General features: G+C 40.5%; 1 protein-coding gene and 1 pseudogene across 7 annotated transcripts in view; one reads left to right on the forward strand and one right to left on the reverse strand.

The window, feature by feature from the left end:
* Positions 1-5,164: 5,164 nt before the first annotated feature.
* On the forward strand, positions 5,165-5,283 carry LOC112477811 (annotated as a pseudogene).
* A 6,812-nt stretch (positions 5,284-12,095) lies between these two features.
* The window catches only part of TMCO3 (transmembrane and coiled-coil domains 3), a 42,812-nt gene continuing 27,491 nt past the window's right edge, over positions 12,096-27,416 (reverse strand). For 5 of the 7 annotated variants that reach the window (XM_015587381.2, XM_015587377.2, XM_015587378.2 and 2 more), the window contains 5 exons: positions 24,257-24,452; positions 19,498-19,648; positions 15,517-15,596; positions 14,420-14,569; positions 12,641-12,754 (listed from right to left, as the gene is read on the reverse strand). In XM_015587381.2, the coding sequence (XP_015442867.1) occupies positions 12,641-12,754; positions 14,420-14,569; positions 15,517-15,596; positions 19,498-19,648; positions 24,257-24,452 (691 nt within the window). Of the gene's footprint in view, positions 12,755-14,419; positions 14,570-15,516; positions 15,597-19,497; positions 19,649-24,256; positions 24,453-27,416 lie in introns of all 7 variants that reach the window. The other 2 variants (XM_025044959.1, XM_025044957.1) reach the window with 1 other exon arrangement.

A 27,416-nucleotide genomic window follows, 5' to 3' on the forward strand; every position in this document is an offset into this window, starting at 1 on the left:
GTGACGTGGGCGGCGGCCCCAGCTCCCGCAGCGCGCCTGCGCGCGTTTTCGCGCCTTCGGCTCCCTCCTCCTCCTCCCGCCGGGAAGGCCCGCGCTCGACTCCGAGGGGGATGGGTTGCGCGTGCGCGTGTGCGTGCGCGCGGACCTGCGATGAAGAGTCAGGGACACGCGCTCCTATGCTGCGGTGCGCGGGGGAGAGGAGTCAGTAGGGTGTACACATGTGCGCGCACAGAACAGGAGGAGGTGGGGTGCACATGTGTGCACACGGAGGAGAGGGCGGTAAGGTGGCACACATTTGCGCACAGGGAGGAAGGGGCTGGAGTGTGTGCCTACAGTTATGTGCACATGGAAGACAGTTGGGGTGTGTGTGCACATGTGCATCCAAGAGTAGAAGGGCATCAAAAGGGAATAAAGAGGAAATTTGAGGAATTTACATCAAAAAGCTAATCAGTTCTTTGTTCTGCTTCTGTAAATTCCCTTGCTATATGCAGAAGCTCATGCAAGACCTCACTTGCACTTTGCTTCTCTTGTAAATGTAACTCTTTGTACCCATAGCAGCCCCTGCCTCTTTAGCATCTTGTGCCTTGGCAGATCCCCGCTCCCTGTAACAATTTGTAACCAGTGTTACCCGTAAGGACTCCGCCCTTCCACCAATGTTACTACTTGAAACCATAGCAACTCCCTCCGCTTTGTAACGGTCTAAGCTCGAATCAACCAATCAGTTCGTATAATATACTGGTATATAAGGAATGTTGCAATATAGCTCCGCGCCTAGATCTTCAGAGCACTAGCTCCTATGGGACTGCACCTAGTAAACCTGAGTTGTCTCCGAGATGTTGGTTGGTTCTTCGCTGGGCTGATTTTGGGAATTTTCCACAACAGTGTGTGTACCTGTGAGTATGTGCACACAGATGAGAGTGGGAGGCTGGCTCTGTATGTGCACACAGAGGAAAGGGAGCTGTGTGCATGTGCACATGGGTGTATTTGCAGGGGTGTGTGCACAAAGGTAGAAGGAGGGCAGATTTGTGGGCACAGGCGTTTGTGCACACAGAGGAGGAAAGGAGGCTGGGTGCGTGAACACGAGAGAATGCTGGATGTGTGCACACATGAGTATGTACTAAGAGGAGAAAGACAGTCTGGGATATGCACATGAGCATATTCAAGTGGGGGTGCGTGTGCACGTGCACAAGGAGAGGAGGTCGCACAAGAGTGTGCAGGTGCATGGAAGAGACGTGTGTGTGCCTGCAGCATGGTGCCCTGTTTACCTGGTTCTCTCCTGTCCCAGCTTTGCCCTCAGCCTCTACACCAACACCTGGCTTCTGGCCAGATTCTGAGTATCCTCCATATAGAAGAGTGCTTGGGGAAAAAAAAACCAGATAGCCAGTTTGCCCCTTATTGTAGTGTGGGCCTGGTAGACCCTTAGCCCAAGTGGTTCTCCCTGCAGCCCACAACCTCCAGGACGTTGGGCCCTGGTGTCTGGAGACTGAGCAGAGGGCCAGCTGGGCCTGAGAGTCCAGTCCAAAGTTCCAGCTGTATCAGGCTGTGGTGTGCAGTGAGTGAGGGCATAATTAACATCTCAGGGGACTTGAGCATAGAGCAAAGGCCTCTGCAATGTTCGGCAATGTGTTATTGCATTACACCCCACCTAGCATGGTTTCACAATTTAACCACTTTTTTGCTGATCACACCCATCCCTGCTTCTCTACTAATGCACCACTTAAACTGTTAACACCTTAATTAGCATTGGTTTTTTTCTTGAGGACAGCAAAAATTTTCTCATTCTTCCTAACAAAGGGCATTTAGAAAAGCATGGATGGTGGGGTGATGGGGGAAATAAAAGGCTTAGAGGGGGAAAGTCCTACACATCCTGTAGACAGAATGCCCTATTTCTCTGCTGGTGAAATGTATACAGCTTTTCACCCATTAGCAGGTCCCCATGGTATCTGAACCTAGATTCTTCCATTTTATTCAAGTGGTCATGTGTTCCTAGTTTGATTTTTCTGTCATAGAAATTCTTTATTTTTGACTTTTGAATATTCACCTCCAGATATCAGCTGGAAGTCTCCCTTCCAGCCTTTGGACCCAAATGCACAGGTCAGCCAGCCTCTTGGTGAGAGCTGGGGACTCAGAGTTAAGAATAAATGGAGGATCAAAGTACAGAATCTTAAACTCCCTATGAATTCAAGATTCCAGTAATTCAACCATATTTACATGGGATAATTACAAAAAAAAAAAAAAATCTGCACAAAAATCACTGTAGTGAAATATTCTGAACTCACAGGAGCTACTACAGTAATGAAAGCTTGTTGAGGCTCTGGTTGCCTTGGAAATAGGGCAAAAAGTTGTTCCTTTTGGCCTCTAGTCAAATATCCCACAAAACCCCTTTTCTGTGTTAAATGGTAACAATTTTCTCTAAAAATTTTGGTTAAAGATCCAAATATATTTAGCCACTGCCTTGCCTTGAAATTTACAGACTGGACTGCAGAAATGCAAACTTCTTGATGAATAAGGGTCTCATAACTCCCAGAATTCACCTAATTCTTCCATCTCCAATCGATATCTGGGAGGAGGCTGGTCATGGAGCATGACTTAGTGAGGCTTTCCTTTGGGTGTTGACTTGGTCCACTTCTTAGTGTCTGGTGTTCCTCCTTGTATCGTCCAGGATACCACATGAAACTGGTTCTGTTCCGTGTTTTATTTGAAGAAATTGAATCCTTCCCCGGAAAACTCCTCATCTTCTAAGAGCTCCCTCTTTCTTTGTGTGTCTGCTCTGTTGAGTCGAGTCTTAGTGTAATCCAAATTCTTAACCCCAATCCTGACTCCCATTAAACTGTCTTTTAAAGAGAGAGAAAGAGAATCTTCTAATCACTTGCAAATTTTTATTCTAAATCTGTTTATTAAATATCCAATTGGTCTTGGGTTCCCTACTCAATAATACTGACCTTTTCTCTAGTCATTCCTGTTTTCCACCTTCTTGGGTCACTGCAGCAATGACAACATCAAATGCTGGGAAGACAGGGAGCGGGGACAAGGGCTCATGGAACTTATGAAGGGGGAAAATATTCCTGGAATTGGACTAGTGATGTTCTCTCCTTTGGTAAAATATAAGTAAAGGCATTGTTTAAAAACTTTGTTCTGCTTATTTGTGTGTACAATAAAACATAAGCAAATTGGTGTACTTTCTTAATTTAACTTCAAGATAAATCCCTTGGCTCTCTCCCCAAAGAGACTACTGCTTTTAAGCCCCATCTACAGAGAAAATCTGCAGCCGCAGCGAGATGCAGGAAGACATCTTTATTTCTCTTACTCTGCCTTACATCATGAGTCCTTTTGAAAATTTCTGGTCAAACCCAAAGTCCCCTCGGAAGGAGGATCAGTCCTTGACCCTATTGCATGATTATGCTCTTAATATTTCTCATGTCTTAAAGACTTATACATCACTTAACAGGCTCAAGCCACAGTCCTTTGAAAAGCGCCCCTTGGATTTGACAAATTCTAGATTACAGCATCCAAATTACTCAGATTTATCTTAGGAGTCTTGTTTACTACTTAGACACTTTTTTTCTTTTCATCTGAACTATTCTCGTGCATTTGCAATGAAAGAAATCTCTTTCATTCCTTTTCCATGTAATTCCACAATTCTAAAGTATTTCTTCTGTGTGACATCACATTGGTCTGGCTAAAATGACACCAAGAGTATTTTCTATGGACTCCTACAATGTAAGGTTGAAAGATCCCTGTTATCCTTATATCATTTTCTTCCTTAATTGAACCAATTTACCATTAGCCAGGAGTGAAAGCAGTACCATGAGCCTATAGCACAAGTGTAGGACACTTGATTTTATGTTCAACTGACTGCCTTTGGTCATTTCTCTGCTACCTGTCCATTTATTTCACAGATTTAGAGAAGGACCTTCGAGGCCACCTGCTGAGATGAAGGAAAGTCAAGTGACCTTGGATAAGTAATCTCAGCCTCTCTGATGTTCAAATTCTTTTAGTTTTTTGTTTGTTTGTTTGAGAAATGAGTACAAAACATAGTTCTTTGATAAGAAGATAAACTATAGTTTCAAAGGCTTAACCTTTCCTGCATTCCTCACCCAGGAAACATTTTTGAGCTGCAAATACATGAATTGCTCAGAGTCACACAGGAGAGACAGATTCACATACAAATATGATATAAGGAGACAAGACTCTTCATACTGGGAGAGAGAATTACGAAAGCACAGAACCAAGAACAGTTATTTTCCCCTGTAGGCAGAAAGGGAGAGCTTCTCAGAGAAGGTGTCATTTAGATGGGCTATGAGGAGCTGAGAATATATATATAGATGTGTGTGTCCATGTGCACATGTGTGAGTATGTATGTGCATGCGAGCATGAGCAGAAAAAACACATCTTGGAAAATGCTCATAGCTGCTTACATCCCTGTCCTATTCAGCTTGGGCTGCTATAACAAAATGCTACATACTGGGTGGCTTGTAAACAACAGAAATTTATTTCTCAGAACAAGGTGCCAACATGGTCAGGTTCCAGGGAGGACCCTCTTCCTGACTTGCAGATGGCCACCTTCTCATTTTATCCTCGCATGGCAGGTAGAGTAAGCTGGCTCTCTGGCCTCTCATACAGGCACTAATCCTGTTCACCTCCCAAAGGCCCACCTCCAAATTACACCTGTAGGAGAGGAAAAATTATTTTTCCTCTATTCCAAGTTCTTGGCTGGGGACCCTGTAACAAAAGATAGTTTAACAAGAGAAAAACAGAAGCTTAACACGTATACCCCATATATACATAGGAGATATCCAGGGGAAAATGAGTAACTCTCAGAGGTGGCTTAGAATTCAGGCTTAAATACCATCTTCAGCTAATGAAGGAAAAAAAAAAGAGTCGGGGAGGCCAATTCTCGGACAGAGACCAGGAAAAGTATGGTAAACAACAGTAATGTTTGTTATGCAGATTTAAGTCCCTGCCTTTTCCATTGATAAAAGTTTCTCATGATTTAGTCATTTATCTCCTCCTGGTACAGAGAGGGAGACACCCTGACAAATAGAGATTTCCTTTATAAATGTAAATTTTCTTTGCAAAAGAGTAACTTCAACTTTTTTCAGTTTCTCCTGCCCTTGTTGACCTTCTGCCTGGGTGTTTCATCCATTATTTAAAGTGGGGTACTGTCTACGGCCATGCTACTCTGAACAAGCCCGATCCAGTCTGATCTCGGAAGCTAAGCAGGGTCGGGCCTGGTTAGTATTTGGATGAGAGACCACCTAGGAAGACCAGGTGCTGTAGGCGTAAAAAATAAAAAAATAAGGGATTGTAAACTGACAAGGTTCTTGCAGCAATCTGTGAGGTCAACCAAGAGTTGCTTCGCCTAAAAAATAAAAATAAATAAAAATAAAGTGGGGTACTGAAGTCTCTTATATTGCTGCAGAGCTGCCTATTTCTTCCTTCAATTCCATCATTGTTTGCTTCATATATTAGAAGCTCTGATGTTTAGTGTACACAGTTGACCTTTGAGCAACATGAGGGTTCAAGTGCCAACCACTCCTGCAGTCAAAAATCTGCATATAACTTAAGTCGGCTCTCTGCATGTTTGAATTCCCAACCATAGAGTTGAGCCTTGAACAACATGGGTTCGAACTCTGCATGTCAACTGAAGTGTATACTTCAGTTGAAAAAGATCTCTGCATATAAGTGAACCCGCAGAGTTCAAGTCCATGTTGTTCAAGGGTCAACTGTATATAACTGTTCTAGCTTCTTAGTGAATTCACTCTTTTCTCATTGTTAGAAAAGACAAAGAAGGACATTATATTGTCATTATCATTATATAGTGTCCTTTGTCTCTTGTAATAATTTTTTACTTTAAGTCTATTTTGTCTGATACTAGTATAGCCACCCTGCTCTCTTTCGGTTATTAATTGCATGTAAAATGTTTTTCTATCCTTTCATTTTCAACCTATGTGTGTCCTTAGGTCAAGAGTGAGTCTTTTGTAGACATCACATCGTTGGATCCTGATTTTTATCCATTTTACCAATCTATGTCTTTTGATGGGGCATTTAATCTGTTTATATATTTATACATTATTTGCTCAATAACATAATTATTTTTGTGCATTTATCTTTTAAATCATGTAGGAAATAAAAAGTGGAGTTACAAACCAAAAATAAAGTCATATTGGCTTTATATTTGCCCAAAGAACCTACATTGGCATATCACTATGACCCAAAGTCTGTAGTTTACATTGGGGTTCACTCTTGGTGTTGTAGTCTGTGGTTCTGACAAACGTTTAATGACATCCATCCACCATTGCAGTATCAGAATAGTTTCATTGCCCTAAAAATCCTCTGTATGCCACCTATTCATTCTCCCTCCCCAGTAACTTCTATCAACTACTAATCTTTTACTATCTCCACAGGTTTCCCTTTTCCGGAATGGAATCATACAGTATGTATTCTTTTCACACTGGCTTCTTTCACCCGTTTAAGGTTCCTCCCATCTTTTCGTGGCTTGACAGCTCATTAATTTTTAGCAATGAATAATCAAACTACAGTTTATTTATCCATTCTTCTACTGAAGGACATCTTAGTTGTTCTAAGTTTTGGTGATTACAAACAAAACTGCTATAAATATCCATGTGCAGGCTTTTGTGTGGACATAAGTTTTTAACTCATTTGGGTAAATATCAAGGAACTTGATCACTGGGTCATATGGAAAGAATATGTTTAGATTTGTCAGCTACTGCCAAACAGTCTTTCAAAGTGGTTGTACCATTTTTCATTCCCATCAAAAATGAATGAGAGTTCCTGTTGGTCCACATTGTCACCAGCATTTGGTAGTTAGCATTTTGGATTTCTGCCTCTAATAGGTGTATAGTGGTAACTCATTGTTTTAATTTGTAATTCCCTAATGACATATGATGCGAAGAAACGTCTTTTCATATGCATATTTGACATCTGTATATCTTCTTTGGCGAGGTATCTGTTCAGTTCTTTTGCCCATTTTTAAATTGAGTTATTTATCTTCTTATTGTTAAGTTTTAAGAATTCGTCGTATATTTTAGATAATAGTTCTTTATCAGATATGTCTTTTACAAATATGTTCTCCCAGTCTTTGCCTTGTCTTCTCATCTTTTCAATAGTGTCTGTCACAGACAAGTTTTTAATTTTAATGAAGTCCAGATTATCAATTATTTCTTCCATGAATTGTGCCTTTGGTGTTGTATCTAAACACAAGGTCATCTAGATTTTCTCCTGTTATTTTCTAGGAGTTTCATAGTTTTGCATTTTATATTTAGGTCTATAATCTATTTTGAGTTAATTTTTGTGAAAAATGTGAGGTCTCTATCAAATTTATCTTTTTGCATGTGGATATCCAGTTGTTCCAGCACTATTTGTTGAAAACGTCTTTTCTCCATTGTTTTGCCTTTGTTCCTTTGTCAAAGACAAGTTGGAAAAAAATATATGAGATATATTATTTCTGGGATCTCTATTCTGTTCCATTGACCTATTTGTCTATTCTGCCAATACCATTTGGTCCTTTTTATAACTAACAAAATTGATTAACATAATCCAATAAATTTCAAGTGTACAACTCAACAGTAAGGGTTCGCTGAATAGTAGATCTTGAAGTTGGATAGTGTCAGTCCTCTGACTTTGTTCTTCTCTTTCAATATAGTATAGACTATTCTGTGTCTTTTGTCTCTCCATATAAACTTTAGAATCAGTTTGTCATTATCTGCACAATATCTTGCTGGGTTTTCAAGATGTCCGTTGTGAAGAACTGCCATCTTGGCATGATGAACACAGCTTCCTATTCACAAATATGAATTATCTCCCATTTACTTTTTTTTAAATATCTTTCATCAGTTTTATAGTTTTCTTCATGTAGACCTTGTGCATATTTTGTCAGGTTTATACTTAAGTATTTCATGTTAGAGGTACTAATGTAAAGGTTTATGTTATGTTTTTAAGTTCAAATTCTAGTGTTCACTGCTGGTATACAGGTGATTGACTTTTGCATACTAACCTTGTTAATGTATCCTGAAACCTTGCTATAATTGCTTATTAGTTCCAGGGATTTTTGGCAATTCTTTTGGACTTTCTACATAGACAATCATGTTATGTGCAAAGATACTTTTATTTCCTTCTTAACAATTTTGTACTTTTTCTTTTTTTTTTTTTTTGGTCTTACTGCATTAGCTAGGATTTCCGGTATAATGTTTAAAAGAAATGGTGAAAGAGGACATTCTTGGCTTGTTCTTGATCTCAACAAGAAAGCTTTGAGTTTCTCACTATTAAGTATGATGTCAGCTGTAGGTATTTTGCAGATGTTCTTTATCAAGTTGGGGGAATTCTCTTCTATTGCTAGTTTGCTGAGTTTTTAAAATCATGAACGAATGTCGAATTTTGTAAAATGTTTTTTCTGTGTCTATTGATATATGATTTTTTTTTAGCCTGCTGTAGATTTTAGTGTAATTTCTTCCTTCAGAACTTGGTAGAATTCACCAGTGAACCCATATCAGCACAGTGCTTTCTGTTTTGCAAGGTTATTATTGATTCAATTTCTTTAATAGATATAGGCCTATTCAGATTGTTTATTTCTTCTTGTGTGAATTTTGGCAGATGGTGTCTTTTGTGTCACTCCCAGCCTATTGATAGTGATGCTCTTGCCTGAGGCACTCCTCTGGGCCCATATTACCCACAGTAAGTCCCCATGGACATTTCCCCTACCAGGGCCAACCTCGTGGCTGGACTGGCCCTGATGGGATACTCTTTAGGAAAACCATCAAGGAACTTTGAGGAACAAGATTTATTAGTCATAATTCCTGGAGTGTGCATAGAAAACCTGAGGGCCACACAGCAAGGTCATGGCATGGGGCGGGGGGAGGGAGGGGGAGTTGGTGTGCAGGAGAGAGAGAGAGAGAGAGAACCTGGGGCTCTGCCTTTATTAGGGTCCAAAGGTAGGGTATAAGCCCGGGGGTCACAGGTAACAGCCCTATTGTTTGGTGGGGCAACAGGGGTACGTGGTTTGGACTGCAAATGACAGCACTGCAGGAACATGTTGACACTGGTGCTGCCAGCCAAGGGCTAAACATCATAGTGATGTCCTAGGGGTTCCAGAGAACAGGGTGTCAAAAGTCAAAGATACTAGAGCAGTCTCCCCATCTGGTAGAAGCCTCTTACCCTGCCCCTCCCTTCATTACCTTCATCTGCCTGCTTCTGAAATACCTGTTTCTGCTTATCTTCTTGAAAAGCCATGTGCACATGCCTGGTGGGGGGTCTCAGCCTCTCCTGGGGCAATGCCCTCACTGCACCCGCACCTGGCTCTTGGCACTGAGTCCTCCCACACTCATCCCTGCAGGTAGTCCTGAGTCTGTGCCTCACCTTCCTGCCTCCTGGGCTCCAGGAAACTAAGACTGTTCTCAGGTGTAAGAAACGTATCCTGCAGAAGCTGTCATCCTCATCTCCATGCAGCAGAAGTTGTCATCCTCACCTCCATGCTCGGTCTCTGGAAAACCCTCACCTCTAAGGGCTGCGTTAGGCAGCACTGCTGCTGTCTTCCTTGCTTAGGCTTTAACTGCATTGCCCATCACCATGCCATGGATTAGCAATCTGAGGAAGACTGCGAGATGGTTGCTGCCCTACTCCAGGGGCTCAAGGGGCTCCCATAGGCCCTCTGCTCCTTTGTTTCTCTTACATGTTACCCTGACACAGCAGAGCCACACTCCTGCAGAACCATGATTCTGCTCAGGCCAGGGAGTTGTCAGGAACGCCCTCCCCACATGCCTCTATACTGACCTCTGACCACTTGCAAGACCAGCCCATACGCCCCTCCCAAGAAGCCTTCTGGATTTCAGTCAGCATTACATTCCTCCTGCCTGCTTCCCAGCTCTCTCAATTTGCCCTGCTTTGACTTCTGAGTGCCTTCTGTACCGTTCAGTATTGTCTGTTTCCTATATCAGATCACCGGTTCCTAGAGGCAAAAGTCATCATCTTCACTTCTACACACTTCTCACCTCTGCTTTGCATGTAATCAGTGATACATAAATGTCTGATTTTATATCTCTTGCTTAAACAAATTGAGGCAAGACTCTTTCCTAACTGACCTCCCATGAAAGATTTGCTGTAAGATCTGCACACATTAAATCTTCTACCATGTAATTATGTAGCTATCTGGTGTTTGACATTCTCTCTTTTGATTCTTTTAGGCCTGACTAAAGTTCTGTAACAGTTAGTGTGATGCTTCCAGTTATGTGAACTGAGGGAGCTGATTTACTGCTCTCCTCATCCTCGGCAAAGCTTTAGGACAAGGAGAGGATGGCCCTGCCTGTCAGAAGTTTAGGTGTTAGAAGTCACAGACACATGAAACGGGGAACACCATACATAGGTGCCAACAGGTTGGAGCACATGTGATGAGCATGGGGACTCGAGGTGGGAAGGTTGTAGAAGTTTCAGGTTAAAGATCCAGGTGTGACAGATGACCACTCAGGTGAAGTCCTTGGGCGACACTTGACATAAGGCACTCATAGTCAGCTAGCATTGCTTAAGTTTTCATTGGTGTTGAGGTGGCCAACATAATCTTCTCCCACTCCATCTTAGAATTCTCAGGATTGGAAGCTCAATTCTATAAGCATGTCTCAGATGTTGATCTTGTAAGAACAGACTCAAATCAGACACTAGCTTTTAAATTCAAGATGATGATGTCACTACTGAGTTGGTCAGCAAGCATGCTTTTCCTCTGGCGGAAGTATAGGACTCACCCATACATTCTAAATCCCACCTCCCCACACACAGGAGAAACGCTAAGAGGAGGCAAGCCTGTTAGGGTGGGAGGGTATCTGGGAGGCAGGTGGTCTGCAGCTTCCAGGTGGAGGGGTTTGGAGGGATGGAAGGCTCTGAGCCTTCTTCGAGTCTGGAGGAGGGGAGAATGAGGGCAGAGGTTGAAAGAGGGGTTTTTTGAATTCAGTATGGGGCAGACTGGAGCAAGTTTATAGATAAGAAGACACAAGAGGTGAGGGTGAAGACACAGATGAGTAAGAGGTGAGGAGGCCAAGTCGAGATGAAGGACAGTAGGCCTAGGTGGTTGTGGAGGAGGGGATGGTGGGCTCTGGTGGTAGTGGTGTGGGGAGGGTGGGCACAGGGGGGATGGAGGTGGAGCCAGCCATGGCTTCAAGGTGTCCTGATGGTCTAGGACTCTCCAAGGAGTATTCTCTATAGGCAGAGGTCTTCTAAAGGCATTTCCTCTCATCACTGTGCATCTTTATTTACTTCATTCTCACAGAGTGATATGAACTCTATGTTTCGTTGAGAACCTGATGTCAGTGTATCAAATAGGTTTCATTCAGTCCAACAAAACTTAATAGGCTCCTGGCACTGTTGTGGGTGCTAGTGATATAAAACAAAATAAAACATATCCTAGAGTCCTTCAATGTATTCCAGCTTGCCCAATGGGATAAGATAACAGTGTTACAGACTAGATAGGACTGTCAGATGATCAGTCTGTGTCCAGAATGCCTCCCACACTGCCATTTCTATATATACAACTATTCAGAGGGAATGGCACCATACCATCTGTATAATTTAGAAATGAATAAAACCAATGCTATTTTCTAAAAATAAGCACATGTTTATATCATTTCTCCATTGATTCACTTCATACTAGATATAATTTACTTCATCTTAAAGTATTTTAATTTATATTAAACTTGTTTTTTGCAATACATATTTATACCTAAAATATTTACAGGAAAACTGTGGCTTAAAGTGCCCCTTAGGGAAATCTCTATAAGGATAAGATCTTCATCTGTGTGGTTTTCTAAAATGGGGCATATAATAACCAAAATATACTTAAAAAATTCAAAGTCAGAACTCAGGCTTTGCAAATAGCACTGCATTTAATTTGGTTTTTTGGAGAACAGTGTGGTAATATACGAATCATCTTAATTAAAAAATTGGTGAATATTAGTAATAAAAAAATCAAATTTAAAAAATATCTCTAATAAGTTTCAATTAATTATATTCTGATTATAAATGATCTTTATTAAAGAATGCATATTCGTAATTCAAAACCAAATATTTTAAAAGAATGATATACCTAATAAAAATTGACATAGAAGTGTTTTATTTAAAATTGTTATAATAAAAAGCAAATAGATATTTAGAAGATACGTGTCTCATTTTCGAAAACATAGGCTTTAAGGATTAAAAGTAACTTTCCAAATCATTGCCAGAATTAAAATTTCACATCACAGAAATATTTAATAACAAATATTGACCAACAGATTACAATACTAAAATTGTACAATAAATTAAAAAGCTTTGTTTTTTTTTTTTACCAAAAAATCATGAACTGATAAAATAACAATAGAAAGTTAACATTAATTTCAGAAAAAAAGGCACATCCAGGCAAAATAGTCAAGGCGATCTGTAAAATGCAGCGTTATGTTTATACTGCGCATGATCAACTGAATGCAATAAAGTACTCTGGAAGTTTCTAAAATATGGCAAATAGTTTGTAAAGCTGCCCTTAATGGCATATTTTGTTCCTGATGTAGTCAGCTCAAAGGAATGTGCAATTACAGAACTGTCCAAAATGTCTGCTTTCCTGCACACAAGTTTCACTTTGCAAAGTTGTTCATCATCGGTGCCCTCAGAGACTTGACCGTCTCTCTGGTCGTGGCACACACTTCATGATTGCAGCTCTCCACAGCACTGGGGCCAGTAAAAGACTGAGTGTGGTCACACTCAGGATTAAGAGGTACACCTGCAACAGGTAAAATTGAATGTCATCTCAGTATTAGGTGTACCTGCAACAGAGAAGGCTGGGTGTGGTCACATTCAGGATTGGGAGGTGCACCCACAACAGGTAAGGCTGAGTGTCCTCTCACTCAAGATTAGCAGGCCCACCTCAACCCACAAGTCCACTCTTAGGTATACCAATACAGCCAAAGGTGCACTGACATTTGGATGTGAGGTGGACTGAGATTTGACCATCAGTAGAAACTGTCATCAGGTTGATACATCACTGATCCACAAACTGAAGTTTATGCAACCCAGGGGGCATCTCTTGGGTGCACTAGGTGGTCAGACTGACCCCTTGGGGGGTCACTTAGAGTGAGGGTACAGCCTCAGGGCAAGTCTCAGATATAGCTCATGTACAAAAACCTTTCTTCAGCAATTGTTTTTGGTGCTGTTTAATATAAAGACTTATCTTCCTCACACTTAAGGATACATGGAGACAATCATTTAATTTTGAATGCTTACCAGCTTTTCACATGTGCCAATATGAACTTTTATATTTATATGGCCCAAATTTATTAGGGAGCAGGTGTGTAGAACCAAATATTCAAAGTGTCGCTTGGCGGGGCAGGCTCTACTGACATCACAGCTGAGGGAGGATCACTGTAAGGTGGGAGCAGTCAGGAGGCCCACCCACTGTGGTCCCTGACATTGAGAGCAGGGGCAAACTCCTGCCCTGGATTCAGGGATCAGGCCCAGCAAGTTCAACTGTGCTTAAATAGACATCAAAAAGGGCAAAAGCAAAACTTAGATTGCAGAAGAGGGCTAAAGGGTCAAAAATAATTTTAAATAGAAAATATTATTCAGAAACCTGTGTGTCTACAAATCTGCAATTTAAAAACATCCTAAAGTTAACTTTCTACAATGGGAAGTGCAGAAACAGCTAATTTCCACAACTTATAAGTTTACACACAAAGTGTGTGGGTAGGTTTTCAGCCCTGACACACATGTGACTTCTTTGTGAACCGACAGTTCAAAAGCAGGGAGTTCAGGTTTCTAAACTATTACCCAATATTTTATCCATTTAACATCAACAAAAAAGTTCCTTTAATCTCCACCTTGCTTTCCTCAAACAGTAATGTTCTAATTTTAGTTATCAAATGCTTTTCTTAGTTACAACATCAATTTGCCTTTATCATTTCAGTTATATACTCAATTCAGTTATCTTGTCCTGAAAGAATTCTTAAGTTTTAAATATTAAACTTTTAACATTGAGGAGCAACAACAGACTACTGCATAGTTACCCCTGGGGTGGGGAGCTTTTCTTTCACTTTAGAACCATAACCCACACGCAGCAGTCAAGCACAAAATCTCCTTCTTACCAAATTTAAAGTGACAATCATGGATCACGAAATAATATTCATCAACTTCTAGTTCAGAGCCAGTTAAAAAAAGGCAAATAATAAAAGTTTAAACAAGTAGAACAAAACAAGAGAGAAAGATGAGTTAAGTGCAAAATAGCAGGTAGACATGCACGCAATTGCACGCGCACACACACCTGCACGCACACACAACTGCACACACACAACTCTGCATGATGCTCAAACATCAGCATTAGGAGTACTGAAGAGGACAGTGGCAAAGCGCCTGCCTGACCATGAATACTCACAGAAAGTGGGTGGAGACTCACCTCCCGAGAAATGATGCCTGCTCTGCGTGCTCTGCTTCCCAGGACAAAAGAGAACTCGCTGACCTGGGCCAGCCCTGCAGCCACGATCCACTTGATGTACTGGCTGGTCTTTGGCAAGAGGAGGGACAAGACCAGCGCTGCCAGAACGAACTGCAAGAGTGGCCACATGTTATTGCTTAACCAGAGCCCTGACAGCCAAGCACACAGAAAACAGGGACACATAAACGCCAGGACAGCCCTTGAGTAACACATGGAGGGGACATACAGAGAGGCACTTCTATGCAGAAGGCACCAAATAAACACAAAATGTCTGAAATAAAACCACACAAAATACCAAGGCAAAATCAAGGATTTGGGTTCACTAACAGAAAACAAGGCTTTTCCTCTCAAACTAAATTAACCACATTAAATGTTACATAGCATTCAAGAAGGAAATTTTACTTTTAATAAGAGAAATGTATCTCTCTCATGTAAGCAAAATCTGGGAGTAAACAGCCTGGAGCTGGTGGGCAGCTGGACAACCATTAGGAATTCAGAAGGAAATATTTTAAGTCAATATTTATAATCCACAAAGCCAGAGAGCTACAGAACAGGTAATCGCACCTTGAATTACAAGCTAACACAGGCGACTCAGGAATTTGTAGTCATGGAGAACAGACAAGTGGATAGTGGCAAAATAATTCTCAGTGGCTGTTAAAATGTATGTCTGCATATATCACAAGAGGAGAGATCTGTGTGGTTCTTTAGACTCAGGATAGAAGCCAAATTATAATGCAAGGACTGGATTTCACTGGAGAATCCGGAAAGCGGTTTCTCCCTTTCCAGCTTTTTAACATCCAATTTTAAACATACTCAATTCTGAGATGAACAAAGGAAAACAAACTTGAACCATTCCTATCCTAACTCAGATCTGTCCCCAGGCTGTGCTGGGTGGCAGGGGAGGAGGACTCCAATCCGCAGACTATGTAAATGGTGTTGCTGAGGGCTCACAGACTCAGCACAGCTACAGGTGAAAAGTTAGGCCCAAGAGGAAGTAATAGGTGCTGTGTGACATGCAATTTTACCAATCACAGATCACTGAGAGGAAGGATCAATACCTTCATGATTACCACCGACAAAGTGAGGACCATCAGGACAGTGAGCTCGTACACCACAAAAGTGGGAAACACATGAAGGCCTGGTAGGAAAAAAGCAGACATAGTAATTCTTTCAGGATTACACAGCCCATCTCCCAACAAATTCACACCCATTTCTTAGTGATAAATCTATTAACTCTCAAGCTCCTTATACTTGTTTCAAGAGAAGAATAAAGTTCTTGTAAGCATGATCCTCTCGTGCGGTTTATTTACGTGCCTGTCCAAACACTTGCTGCCAGAGGCTCCTGAGCCAGCTGCTCCAGGGAGAGCTGCCCGGGCTCCGGCCTCCATGGGTCTGGCGCATAATCCTCTGCCAGACTTCACCAGGACACAGCAAAGCATGATGGTAAGCTGCTGTTAAATCAGAGTTTCCTTCATGAAAACATTCTGACCAAGATGCAAATGGCTCCTAGAGTCTGAAGACAAGGAAAAGCAGCCACAGAAGGCGGCTAACTATCTGCACCTCAAGGCTGGGAAACCCATAGTTCACTGACTCCGCGGTGGAGCTGGGTCTCCCCAACATGCTCTTGTGTCTGGTATGAACAGCACTGTGGAGTGGTTGTAATCACGCAGTCCCTCATTGTCAAAGCAAGCACCTGGGCCCAGACCACTAGTGGGCTCTCAGCACACAGGCCAGATGACAGAGGCTTTCCACTCTGAGGGTGGAGACTCTGTTTACTCACATGACTTCCAGCAGTGAACAGAGCACTGTGCATAGAGCAATAATGATGTCAAACTGACGGGAGCCCATGCTTACTAACTTTAACAAAATGAAAAGAGATGAAATCCATGTTACAATGCCTTTGCCACATAAAACTTTAACACGAGGGCATACAAGCTATGTTAGACTTTTTCTACTTATAGCCATTTATTCTTATAACAAATAACAGATGTATATTTGGGATATAGCACAATGGTAAACAGTACAGGCTCTGGGCTAAAATCCCAGGTCTATCACTAACCAGCTGTGCTTGCTCGCACACCTCTTAACCTTTCTCTGCCTCCGTTTCCTCATCTGTAGTTGTGGATCTGGGCAGTGAGTGAACACCGTGATGTGTAAAGCAGGTACCTGGCACATGGTCTGTGTTAATAAACATTAGCTCTCATGGTCATTACGCATACCCACTAGGCCCACAGATATAAAAGTGAGCAAGGTCCAGGGCTGCAAGGTGCTAGGTCATACCCGACACGTGACAACTACCTTTAAGGCACCTCGGAGAATAAGCAACTACAAGTGCCTGCTTCTGAAATCCTCATAATGCCCGAGAAAAGAAAGTATAGGGAAGAGGGGATAAAATCCTTGTTGAAAGTTTTATAAAAAGAAAACCACATTATTGGCATTGTTTACAAAATGAGAAGTGACTAGTCATTATGATGGCCTAGTGCTGGGCAGCTACATGGGCTCTGTTGCCCCCAACCCCATAGTTGCTGGAGTCGCCAAGACTGTTCCCCAGGTTCATGTGCTGAGGTCCTAAGCCCCAGAATGATGGTATCTGGGGGTAATTAAGGTTAAATAAGGTCACAGGATGGAGCTTTGATCCAATAGGACTGGTGTCCTCCTTAAAAGAAGAAGAAACACAGGAACTTATTCTCACTCCCATGTTCTCACTCTATACACACATATACTGAGGAAAGACCTGTGAGGACCCAGCAAGAAGATGGCTATCTGCAAGCCAGGAATAGTCCTCGCCAGAACCTGACTGTGCCGGCATCCTGATCTTAGGCTCCAGCTTCCAGAACTGTGAGACATAAATGTCTGTTGTTTGAACCCCCAGTCTCTTCCTGTATTTTGTTACAGTAGCTAAGGCTGACTGAGATCAAGCATAAAAGCACACATTATAAAACATAAATGAATGAATGTGGCTGAGTTCCAATAAAATGTTATTTGTAAAATCAGGTGTCAGGCCGGATTTGGGCTGTGGGCCATGGTCTACTGACCTGGTCCAGAGGGAAGAACATGGATTTAAACTCTGTGCAACTGCTTACTAACTGCATGAACCTGGAACCCTCACTAACTCTTCAGGGTCAGGATGCATGTCACCTGTATCCCCATCTGGGGATACAGATGAGACAGGTCCTGATTTCTACCTTGCAGGGTGGGCATGAGGAGTCACCTCCCACCTCGTGTCCTGCCCCCTTGCGCTCTCCTAGGCACCCACACCTTACACCACTAGCTCTTCCTTCAGCCCGGAAAGCCCTCCTTCACTCTGGGCTTAAAAACTGCCTTTGTTGTTCATACCAGGAGCACAGCCTGAACCCCTTAGTGCACCCACTTGGTGCTGGTGACCACAAGGCTCATTCTTCTCACCCAGAAATGACTGTGGCTTATTGGGCCCTGGATACAGCAGCTAGGTTCAAGTCATCTTTGTGGTTCTGACAGGGCTTGGCATAAAGCAGATCAATGAATGTTTGTTAACAACGGGACTCCATTATTCATTTATATGTCATGGAGGTCTAAATATGCAGAAAAGTAAAGGTATCTTCTTAAACAGATGCCATTAACTTGTTGCTTAGAACCCTGGAACAAAAAGATTCTGTCTCTTACTGGTTAGAGAATAAAAACCTAATTGTATACACATTTCTCAGCTGGCGGGGAAATTAACTTGAATTCCTTTTGATATACTGACTATAAATAACTAAAGCAAAAACATGGATGATTTTTATTTTGTTAGAATGCATGGTTCTCAATAAATCAAGAATCCTAATTTGAGGAATATTAAAGCAAATATGTCTGTTTTAAGTAACATATTTATGGAATTTTAGTTTTTTAACAAGTGAACATTCCTTGAAACCCTAGCAAGCAGGACACAAAGTGACATACACTAGTCAGGGTGACCTGGGAATCTTAGGAATGAAATGCAGAACTGGAATGTAGTAAGAATAAGGTTACAATTTAATCAGTTTTATTAGATCTTGTCTGGAAAAGAAGCGACAGAAAAGAAGTGAATCATCAACCAGGAATGGAAGTTCAAAGAATCAAAATTGGCAGAGCTTATTTCGCATTTTGAGAGGGTATGACCAGTAGTGGAGGCAGGGGTAAAGGGTGGAAAAGAAGGGGTCAAGGAGAAAGGGCAAGGGAAGAAGAGACGCACACTCAGGGGTGAAAGAAGGAGAGAGGATGCGGGGAGAAGAAGGCAGAGAAGAAGAGGCAAATGCCTACCAAGTGGGGCTCTCTCACAGAACACAGAGGACATCCAATAACGAAGGCAGCTCGTGAATGATCTTATTTCACCTCTCATGAAGAGCGACCTTCCCCACTTTGTGCTTCTCTTTCAGGACTGACTTGGCTATTCAGGGCCTTTCACATTTCCATATAGATTTTAGAATCTGCTTTTCCATGTTCTCAAAGTCTCGCTGGAATGGCACTGAACCTGTTGACTAGTGCAGAGTGCATGAGACTTCCAGGCAGTAAGGAGTGGTGTGAACAAGGAGGTGCCAAATGGATGTGCAACATACAGAGGCTGTGATTCTGTGGCCACTTGTACTTCTCCGGGACTGGCCACTCAAGACACTCTGATAATGGGAAATCTCTAGAGCAGCGTGCCTCGACATGGTCAGTTTACTTTTTTTTTTCTTTTTTTATCAGAATTAGTATTTCCTCCCAAACTTCCCATTTTGATGCACTGACTTGAAGTTGTTACCCTGCTGAGCAGCAGCACCTTTCCCTGTGGAGTCATCCAAGTGAGGGTCATCCTCCCTCTGAGCCTTTTTAATACCCATCAATGAGTGTGTCTTAGCACTGACAGAGCATGACAACCAATCAACATCACTCAGTTCACATTTTCCATCTTTTTAAATAAGATTTCTCCTTAGACTCTAATATTTATGGGAACCGTTTTCACTGTATGGTCTATAAATAAAAATTGTATATGCACAGATTATGGAAGTATAAGTGTTTAACAAATACAATTCAAACATTATGACATAAATAAGAAAGGTTACCTATGGATGCGAAGAAAATGATAGCCAGGAAGTCACGAATAGGCTCAATGTAAGATACAATCTCCTCAGTGACCATGTGGCCTTGGGAAGAGATGAGCGCTCCAGCCAGGAAGCAGCCCAGCTCCATGGAGACATCCAGCAGCTCTGTGACCTGAGGAAGAATGAAGGACCACACATCACACATACACAGTGCTACCGGTTACCAATAGCTTCTGCCAAAGTAGGATTCACACCCAAATACAGCCTGTCGGATATAGCAAAACCATCACAATAAAGCTGTAAAAAGCAAATATTGCTGCACATCTGTGAAGTCCCCAGTGGGAACCCTGTGGGGAAGACCCGAGAGACGACGTGTGGAAGCTAACATTAGTTGAATCAACCATACAGGGGGGAAAAAATCAAATTAAAGTATTTGAAACAATAATTCATATAATTATTGTGAAATTTTTGAATGAGTGTATTTTCCAAAATTTATTCTAAATATTCGTGATACATTTTCTTTACCTTGAATCAATAAACAGCCAGACTGTGGCGTTATAAAACACACTGTATAAAAACTATTCCTATCACCAACGCAAACCACTTAAGAGAACAACTAATGAGCAAATACCTGGAGACACAGGAAACCAGAGGGAAGCACCAATGAATCTAGAAATGACTAGATTCAATAGAGCCAGATTCGGATAGAATAGTTACGTTTTATTAGCTTCCTAACTATAGTTCTGTTGAATGCAAAGCTTCAGATTTCTTGATGAGAGATTACTGATGCAAAACAACTGGAAAGAAGTAGCTGTTTTTAAATCTGAGATACTAAAACTATAGGCAATAGCAGCGAGAGACAAATAGAAAAAATGAACTTTTGAAGAAATACCATTTAAAATAGCATCAAAACACATCAAACACCTAGGAATACATAACAAAGGAAGCACACAAACTCTGCACCAAACACCACAAAATATTGCTGAGAAACATGGACAAGGACCTCAGTAAACAGAGGGTGTGTGCCACACTCAGGGAGGGAGGCTTAGAATCATGTAATGTCAGCTCTCCTTCAACTGGTCTACAGATTCACTGGAATTGCAACAAAACTTTCTTGGGTGTGAAAACTGAAAAGTTAAATCTATGGACCTGGAAGGTGTTATGCTAAGTGAAATAAGTCAGAGAAAGACATATACCATATGATCTCACTTTTATGTGGAACCTAAAAAACAAAACAAATACACAAACAAAACAGAAACAGACTCATAAATGCAGGGAACAAGCTGATGATTGCCAGATGGGGGGGATTGGGGGCGGGGTGAAAAAGGTGAATGGATTAAGAACTACAAATTGGTAGTTACAAAATAGTCATGGGAATGTAAAGCATACGGAATATAGTCAATAATATAGTAATAACTATGTATAGTGCCAGGTGGGTGCTAGACTAGTCAGGGAGATCACTTTGTAAACTACATAAATATCTAACCACTATGCTACACCTGAAACTAATATAAAATAAAATTGAATGTCAACTGTAATTAAAAATTTTTTAAAAAGCCAAGGGGAGGGGAGGTGAAAGGGAATAAGAGGTTCAAATTTCCAGGTATAAAATAAATAGACATGGGGCTGTAATGTACAGCATAAGGAATATAGTCAATAATATTGTGATAGTGTTGTATGGTGTCAGATGGTTGCTGGACTTACCGTGCTGATCACTTCTTTAGGTATATAAATATTGAATAACTATGGTGTACATCTGAAAGTAATATAATATTGTATGTTAGCTATATTTTAATAAAAACATTAAAAAATCTTAATGTAGACTCTGGAAAGACCACAAATATAGACAAGACAACCCTGACAGAGAAGGAAGTTGGGCACTATACTGCCAGATATAAAGGCAGGTGAGCTGGCCAGGGGAACAGAGTAGAGCATTAGAAATACATGTACTCACATGCACACTCACATGGCCTCTTCTTTTTGACAAGATGACCCCGCACAATAATTGGGGAGGGGTCTTTCGGCACACAGTGTTGGAAAAAGCATGTGAAAAAACAGATTCTCTCCACTACCTTCCATCATGTGCTAAGCTCACCTGCAGATGGACTGTAGATCTAAACAAGAGTAAAGCAATAACATTTCTAAAGGACAACATGGAGCATCTTCATGACACGGGGGTAGGCAAAGATCTTTTACGCAGAATATAAAAAGTGCTAACCATAAAAAAAAAATGGAACAACTGAACTAAATTAAAATTAAAAATTTCTATTTATTAAAATATACCATTAGGCAAGTGAAAAGGCAAGTCACAAACTGGAAGATATTAGCAAAAATATATCTGATATAGAATATCATTTAGTCATAAAATGGAATGAAGTACTGAAACATGCTACAGCATGGATGAACCTTTAAAACATGCAAAGTGAAAGACGCCATGAACAAAAGGCCATATATTATTTGATTCCATTTATACGAAATGTCAAGAAGCAAATCCATAGGAACAGAAAGTAGATTAGTGGTTACTAGAGGATGGAGAACAGATAGAACTGGGAGATAGGGGTTGCTTTTGGGGTGATAGAAATGTTCTGGAATTGGATAGGGGTGATGGCCACATAGCATCATGAACATGTTGAAAACCACTGACTGGTATACTTTAAAATGGTTAAAAGGCATATTTTGTTATATGAATTTCATTTCAGTAAAAAAAAAAATCTGACAAAAAAATTGCTATATATATAAAAACTCCTATGAATGAGTAAGAAAATAACCAATCCGATAGAAAAATAACCTGAAGACTCTAAAAGGCACGTCCCTAAGGAGGATGTCCACATGGCTAACAAGGACATGGCAACGTGCTCACACCATCAGTCATCAGGGAAATGAAAATCATTCTGATGAGATTCTGCTACTACTTAGCAGAATGGTTAAAATTACAAAGACTAATACAAATGTTGGTGAGGATATGGAGAAAATTAACTCTCACATAATGCTAGTAGGAGTATAAACCAGTACAACTACTTGGGGAAAACTAGCATGGGAAATTACCAAAGTTAAAAATGTGCATACCTTAGGACCCAGCAACCCCACTCCTAGATATATACTTATCAAAAATGAAATCACACGCCCATCAAAGAACATATACAAGAATTTATATAGCAGCTTTATTCATGACAGCCTCAAATGAAAACAAATCCTAATAGCTAACAATAGAAAGGACAGATGGTGACATACTCACACAGTGGAATAGCACATGGCAATGAATGAAGAGTATGACGGGAATTATAAAAATATCTGATAAGGAAATGCCCAGCACCTAACATAATACCTGGCAATTGTTAGCAGGTGCTGAGTAAATATTGTCGAATAAAGAAATAAAACTGAGAATAAATGAATGGGGAATTATTTTAACTTATGTATCTATTGGGAAATAGCACGGAAGTTATCCAGGGAAGACAGTTTTGCTGGATACTATTTTCAAAGAGGAAAATACTCTGGAATGGATAAAGCAATGTAAAAAAAGTTAAATAAGTCAGATACTTGAGCAGATTTGAGCAGAAGCAAATCTTTGTCTTCTCCCAAAATTATAAGATATGAGCAGGCACTTAAGTCATATATAAGGAAGTAATTTTTGTTAATCTCCTTTTTTAAAAGTTAAACTTAGTTTGAGATCATTGTAGATTCAACTGTAGCTGTAAGAAATAATCCAGAGAGATCTCATGTACTCGTTACTCAGTTTTCCCAATGACAGCATCTTGCCAAATCATAACACAAGATCACAGCCAGGATACTGATGTGACACAGTGAACAGAGGTGGAACATCATGTCACCATAAGGATCCTTCCTGCCCCACCCTCTCATTAATGCCTGGTAACCAGCAATCTTCCCTCCATTTTTGTAATTTTGTTTTCATAAATGTCACAGACAGTATGGAATCATACAGTATACAACCTTTGGAACAGGCCTTTCTCACTTAGCATAATTCTCTGGAGATTCATGCACCAACAGTTTTAAAGCTGGGTGGTCTTCCTTAGTGTAGATGGACCACAGCTAGTTGAACCATGTACCTGTTGAAGGACATTTAGATGCTTTGGTGCTAATACGAATAAAGTTACTATAAGCTAATATGAATAAAGTTGCTATAAAACATTTGTATGTAAGTTTCTGTGTGAATGTAACTCTTCATTTCCCTGGAATACATGTCGAGAAGGGCAAGTGCTGGATTATATGGTGATGCTGTTACTAGTTACGCTATTTATAGGGAGTCTAACAGCATTTCTCCTATTTTCTCATGAGAAGCTTGTCCTCTAAATAAGAAGGTTGCTTCCAAAACAAATTTTTTATTTTTAACCTTTCACATTTATGGCAAAGAAGTTCTACTGTTGACTAGTATGTCATTACCAAACAGAACTAAATTTGTTTTTAAACTGTTTTAAACTGTTAATTTTATTTCAGGAACAAAGCTGTTTGAAAGTTTAAGACAGAGTAACATGGTTTGACACTGGTAACTTTTCATTCCCACGGTATATTTGCTTTTTTAATGCAGTTCTCACAAATACCATTTTAGCAAAGTGCTTAAAAGAGTATGAGCTAAAACAGTTAAACAGGTTTAACTCATTCTATTAATATTGATGGGCAGCATAACTATGCATAAATTAAAAATACTAATAAGAGTTTCAAATATTTTAACTATTATTAAAACGAAAAGATAAAAAACTGGTCACAAGCTTTCAGTGAACGGATTATAAATCAGATTATATAAATAATATATTTTGAGAATTACCGTTAACATTAAAAAGATGAAAGCAGAGATTCCTAAGATAAGGATTTCTTTGTTCCCTTTGCTTTCCATATGCAGCTTTCGATAATACGGTCCTATGAGGTAAGTCTTTATAACAAGACATAACAGAAAAACAGCAGCTAGCGAAAAAAGAATCTGACCAATCAAAACCAGTATTCGTAGTATTTCCATGACAATGCTAGGAAAGAAAAAAAAAAAAAGACATGTTATTTCACCTCTAAAACAGATTTCTCTAAAAAGAACCAATAAATTGATCTTCCACTCTTTTTTTAACATGTTGCAAAATAAATGAACTAAATCTCATATTTTTATTTCCAAATATTAAAATAAAATACATCAATCATATTAACCTCAGAAGTTGTTGTCTGAATCATATATAGAAGGTGGATTGTTTTACAATCAATATTTTGGAGCAAATATATTTTATAGGATGTAATGACTCGACTGACAGCTTATAAATCTCGGTCGATAGATAATAAAATTCGTTATCAGGAATTAACCCCCATTTGAAATTCTTCATAGGCAATAGTCACCCTGTAAAATTACACTATAGGCTCACCATCAGAAGCATAACTAAAGAATTCCAGTGACTTTCAGCAAAATATTCCCTTATCCCAAGCCAGAACTCTGAATTTTATGTCTATTACTGAGTCATAAAGAAAAGGGTTCTGCATTAAGCTCTTTTTACAATGTGCTATTCAGATCTCAGAATATATTCTGAAGATCTCAGCCTAAAGAATTTTATAAGGAAGACACTATTATATGTTTGTAGCATTTACAATAATTATGTACATATTTTCTTAGCTCTCTGCCATATTTAGGAAAATATTCAGGTCCAAATTCTGGTTTAAAAGTTCTTGATGGAAGAATACAAATCCCCCCTTATCTATGGTTTCACTTTACATGGTTTCAGTTACCCCTGGTCCATCGTGGTCTGAAAATATTAAATGGACAATTCCAGAAATAAACAATTCATACATTTTAAATTATGCACCATACTAATTAGCATGATGAAATCTCACACTGTCCTGTTTTGTCCTGCCTGGAACATGAATTATCCCTTTGTCCAGTATATCCACACTGTATAGGCTACCTGGCAGTTGGTCACTTAGTTGCTGTCTTGGTTACCAAATCCACTGAGTATCATAGTGCTTGTGGTTAAGTATCCCTTATTTTACTTAATAATGGCTCCAAAGCGCAAGAGTAGTAATGTTGGCAATTCAGATATGCCAAAGAGAAGCCCTAAAGTGCTTAATTTAAGTGAAAAAGTATGTAAAAAAACAAAAAAACAAAACAAAAAAACAAAAAACAAAACAAAACAAAAACAGAAACAGAAAAAAAAAACAAACAAAAAAAACAGATAGTACAGGTTTCTGTACTATCTGCAATTTCAGGCATCCACTGCGGGTCTTGGAACATTTTCCCTGCAGATAAGGGAGGACTACTACACTGCAGTCAGGCTTAAAATAGCAGCGCTGAACCTCAAGTTGCGCATGATTACTTAGGGGAATTAGAACAGAGCTAGGCTTGAAGCAAAGAAGTCAAGTCATGGTGAAAGACTCCATGTCTGTTAACAAAGAAGGGAAGCCATTGTGAAAAATTAGAGTCTGCAACCCTGGCAAGAATAGGAATGTGCTTGCTGCAACAGAATAAAGTAGGTGGGTCTACCTCAAATGCCTGACCAGTCTTCCACATCCCACTAGCAGACCACTGAACTAATTGCTCACCCCACACATCAAGGCATCACAAGTAAGTGCTGTAGCACCAAACCTGGCCCTGTCCATCACCAGGACACCCTTCTCTGGATGTCATCATCTCCCCAAAGGCTTCCTAACTGATTCATTCACACTGAAAGCCAAAACAACATGCTGGGAACATCGATCAGATGTTCAAAGCTCGTGTGACATGCAGGTGAGTCACCACTTCTTCATCCAGCTGAACCTTCTACTGTCCCTCACCCGCAAAGCAATCCACACCAGCCTTTGCTCACTGACAGGCCGCGTTCCCTCTAGCTATTGGGCCTCTGCACCAGGCTCCATAGGCTGGATGCTCACTCCTTACCCTAGGTTCTTCTCTCTGACTGGCTCAGCTGTGTCCTTCACAGTTCAGCCTCAAAGTCAAACTACTCAGAGGCCTTACCAAACTGAAGTGGTTGGTCATCCATTGTTCACTGACTCATCGCCCCACTGTAATTCTCTGCACAGCACTTATCTACACTAGACATTTTCTTATCATTTCACTGATTCATCATTAATTCATTATCTTTCCCAAATACCATAGCAACTCCCTGAGAGTGGGCCATCTTCCCCTGTGCATGGCATGTTATAGGTGTTCTAGAATCAGTCCAGTTTTTACCTGATAGAGATTAGAGTCACTTAAGGCTTGAATTTCTCATGAAAATCCTGACCGCAGCCCTATCAAACAAGTGCTGTCACCTCCCCCATCTCATGGACAATAAAGTAGAGACAGAGGCCAAGCGATTGTTCCAGGTCACATGCCAGGTGTCTGCAGGTGTCTGGCTCCAAGGCCTGTGTTCCTAGTTGCTGCAAATGCTCTTTGCAATCACCACGCCCAGGGCTTTGCATTCAGGTCAATCTCCCAATTGTCTACTAAATACATTGTGATGAGGATAAAATGGTCGAACAGCTCAGAAAGGTACAGATAAAAAGTTAAAAGTAATGTACAACTCCAATCTCTTTCAAGACAACATTGTGAGGAGTTTCTACTAACTCAAGTGTCATTTGTATGCCTCCACACACTTCCAGTTTTTCATTTACATGATGAATACTCTACTATTCTGCATCTTTATTTCTCCTTTTATCATGTTTTGGCAAAGTTTCTATGTTAGCACAAGCCTCATTTGTTTTAACAGCTGAGTTAAGAATTCCATCATGTGTCGATGCCATCATTTTCTCAGCCAGACACTTGGGCAGTTCTAAGTTCCTGCCATGCTCAAAGATGAGTTTCTGTAAGCATACTTGTATGCAGCAGTCTACATCTGACAGACATTGCCAAATGGGCTGCTGGGAAAGCTACTCCAATTCCCACCGCAACCAAGACCCCAAAGTGCCATTCCTCACCCTGGGCATCATCCCATGTTTAAAGGTTTGCAATTTGACAAGTAAAAGGTTCCAATGCCTTT

This window comes from Pteropus alecto, unplaced genomic scaffold, assembly GCF_000325575.1.
Source record: "Pteropus alecto unplaced genomic scaffold, ASM32557v1 scaffold13, whole genome shotgun sequence".
NCBI lineage: Eukaryota > Metazoa > Chordata > Mammalia > Chiroptera > Pteropodidae > Pteropus > Pteropus alecto.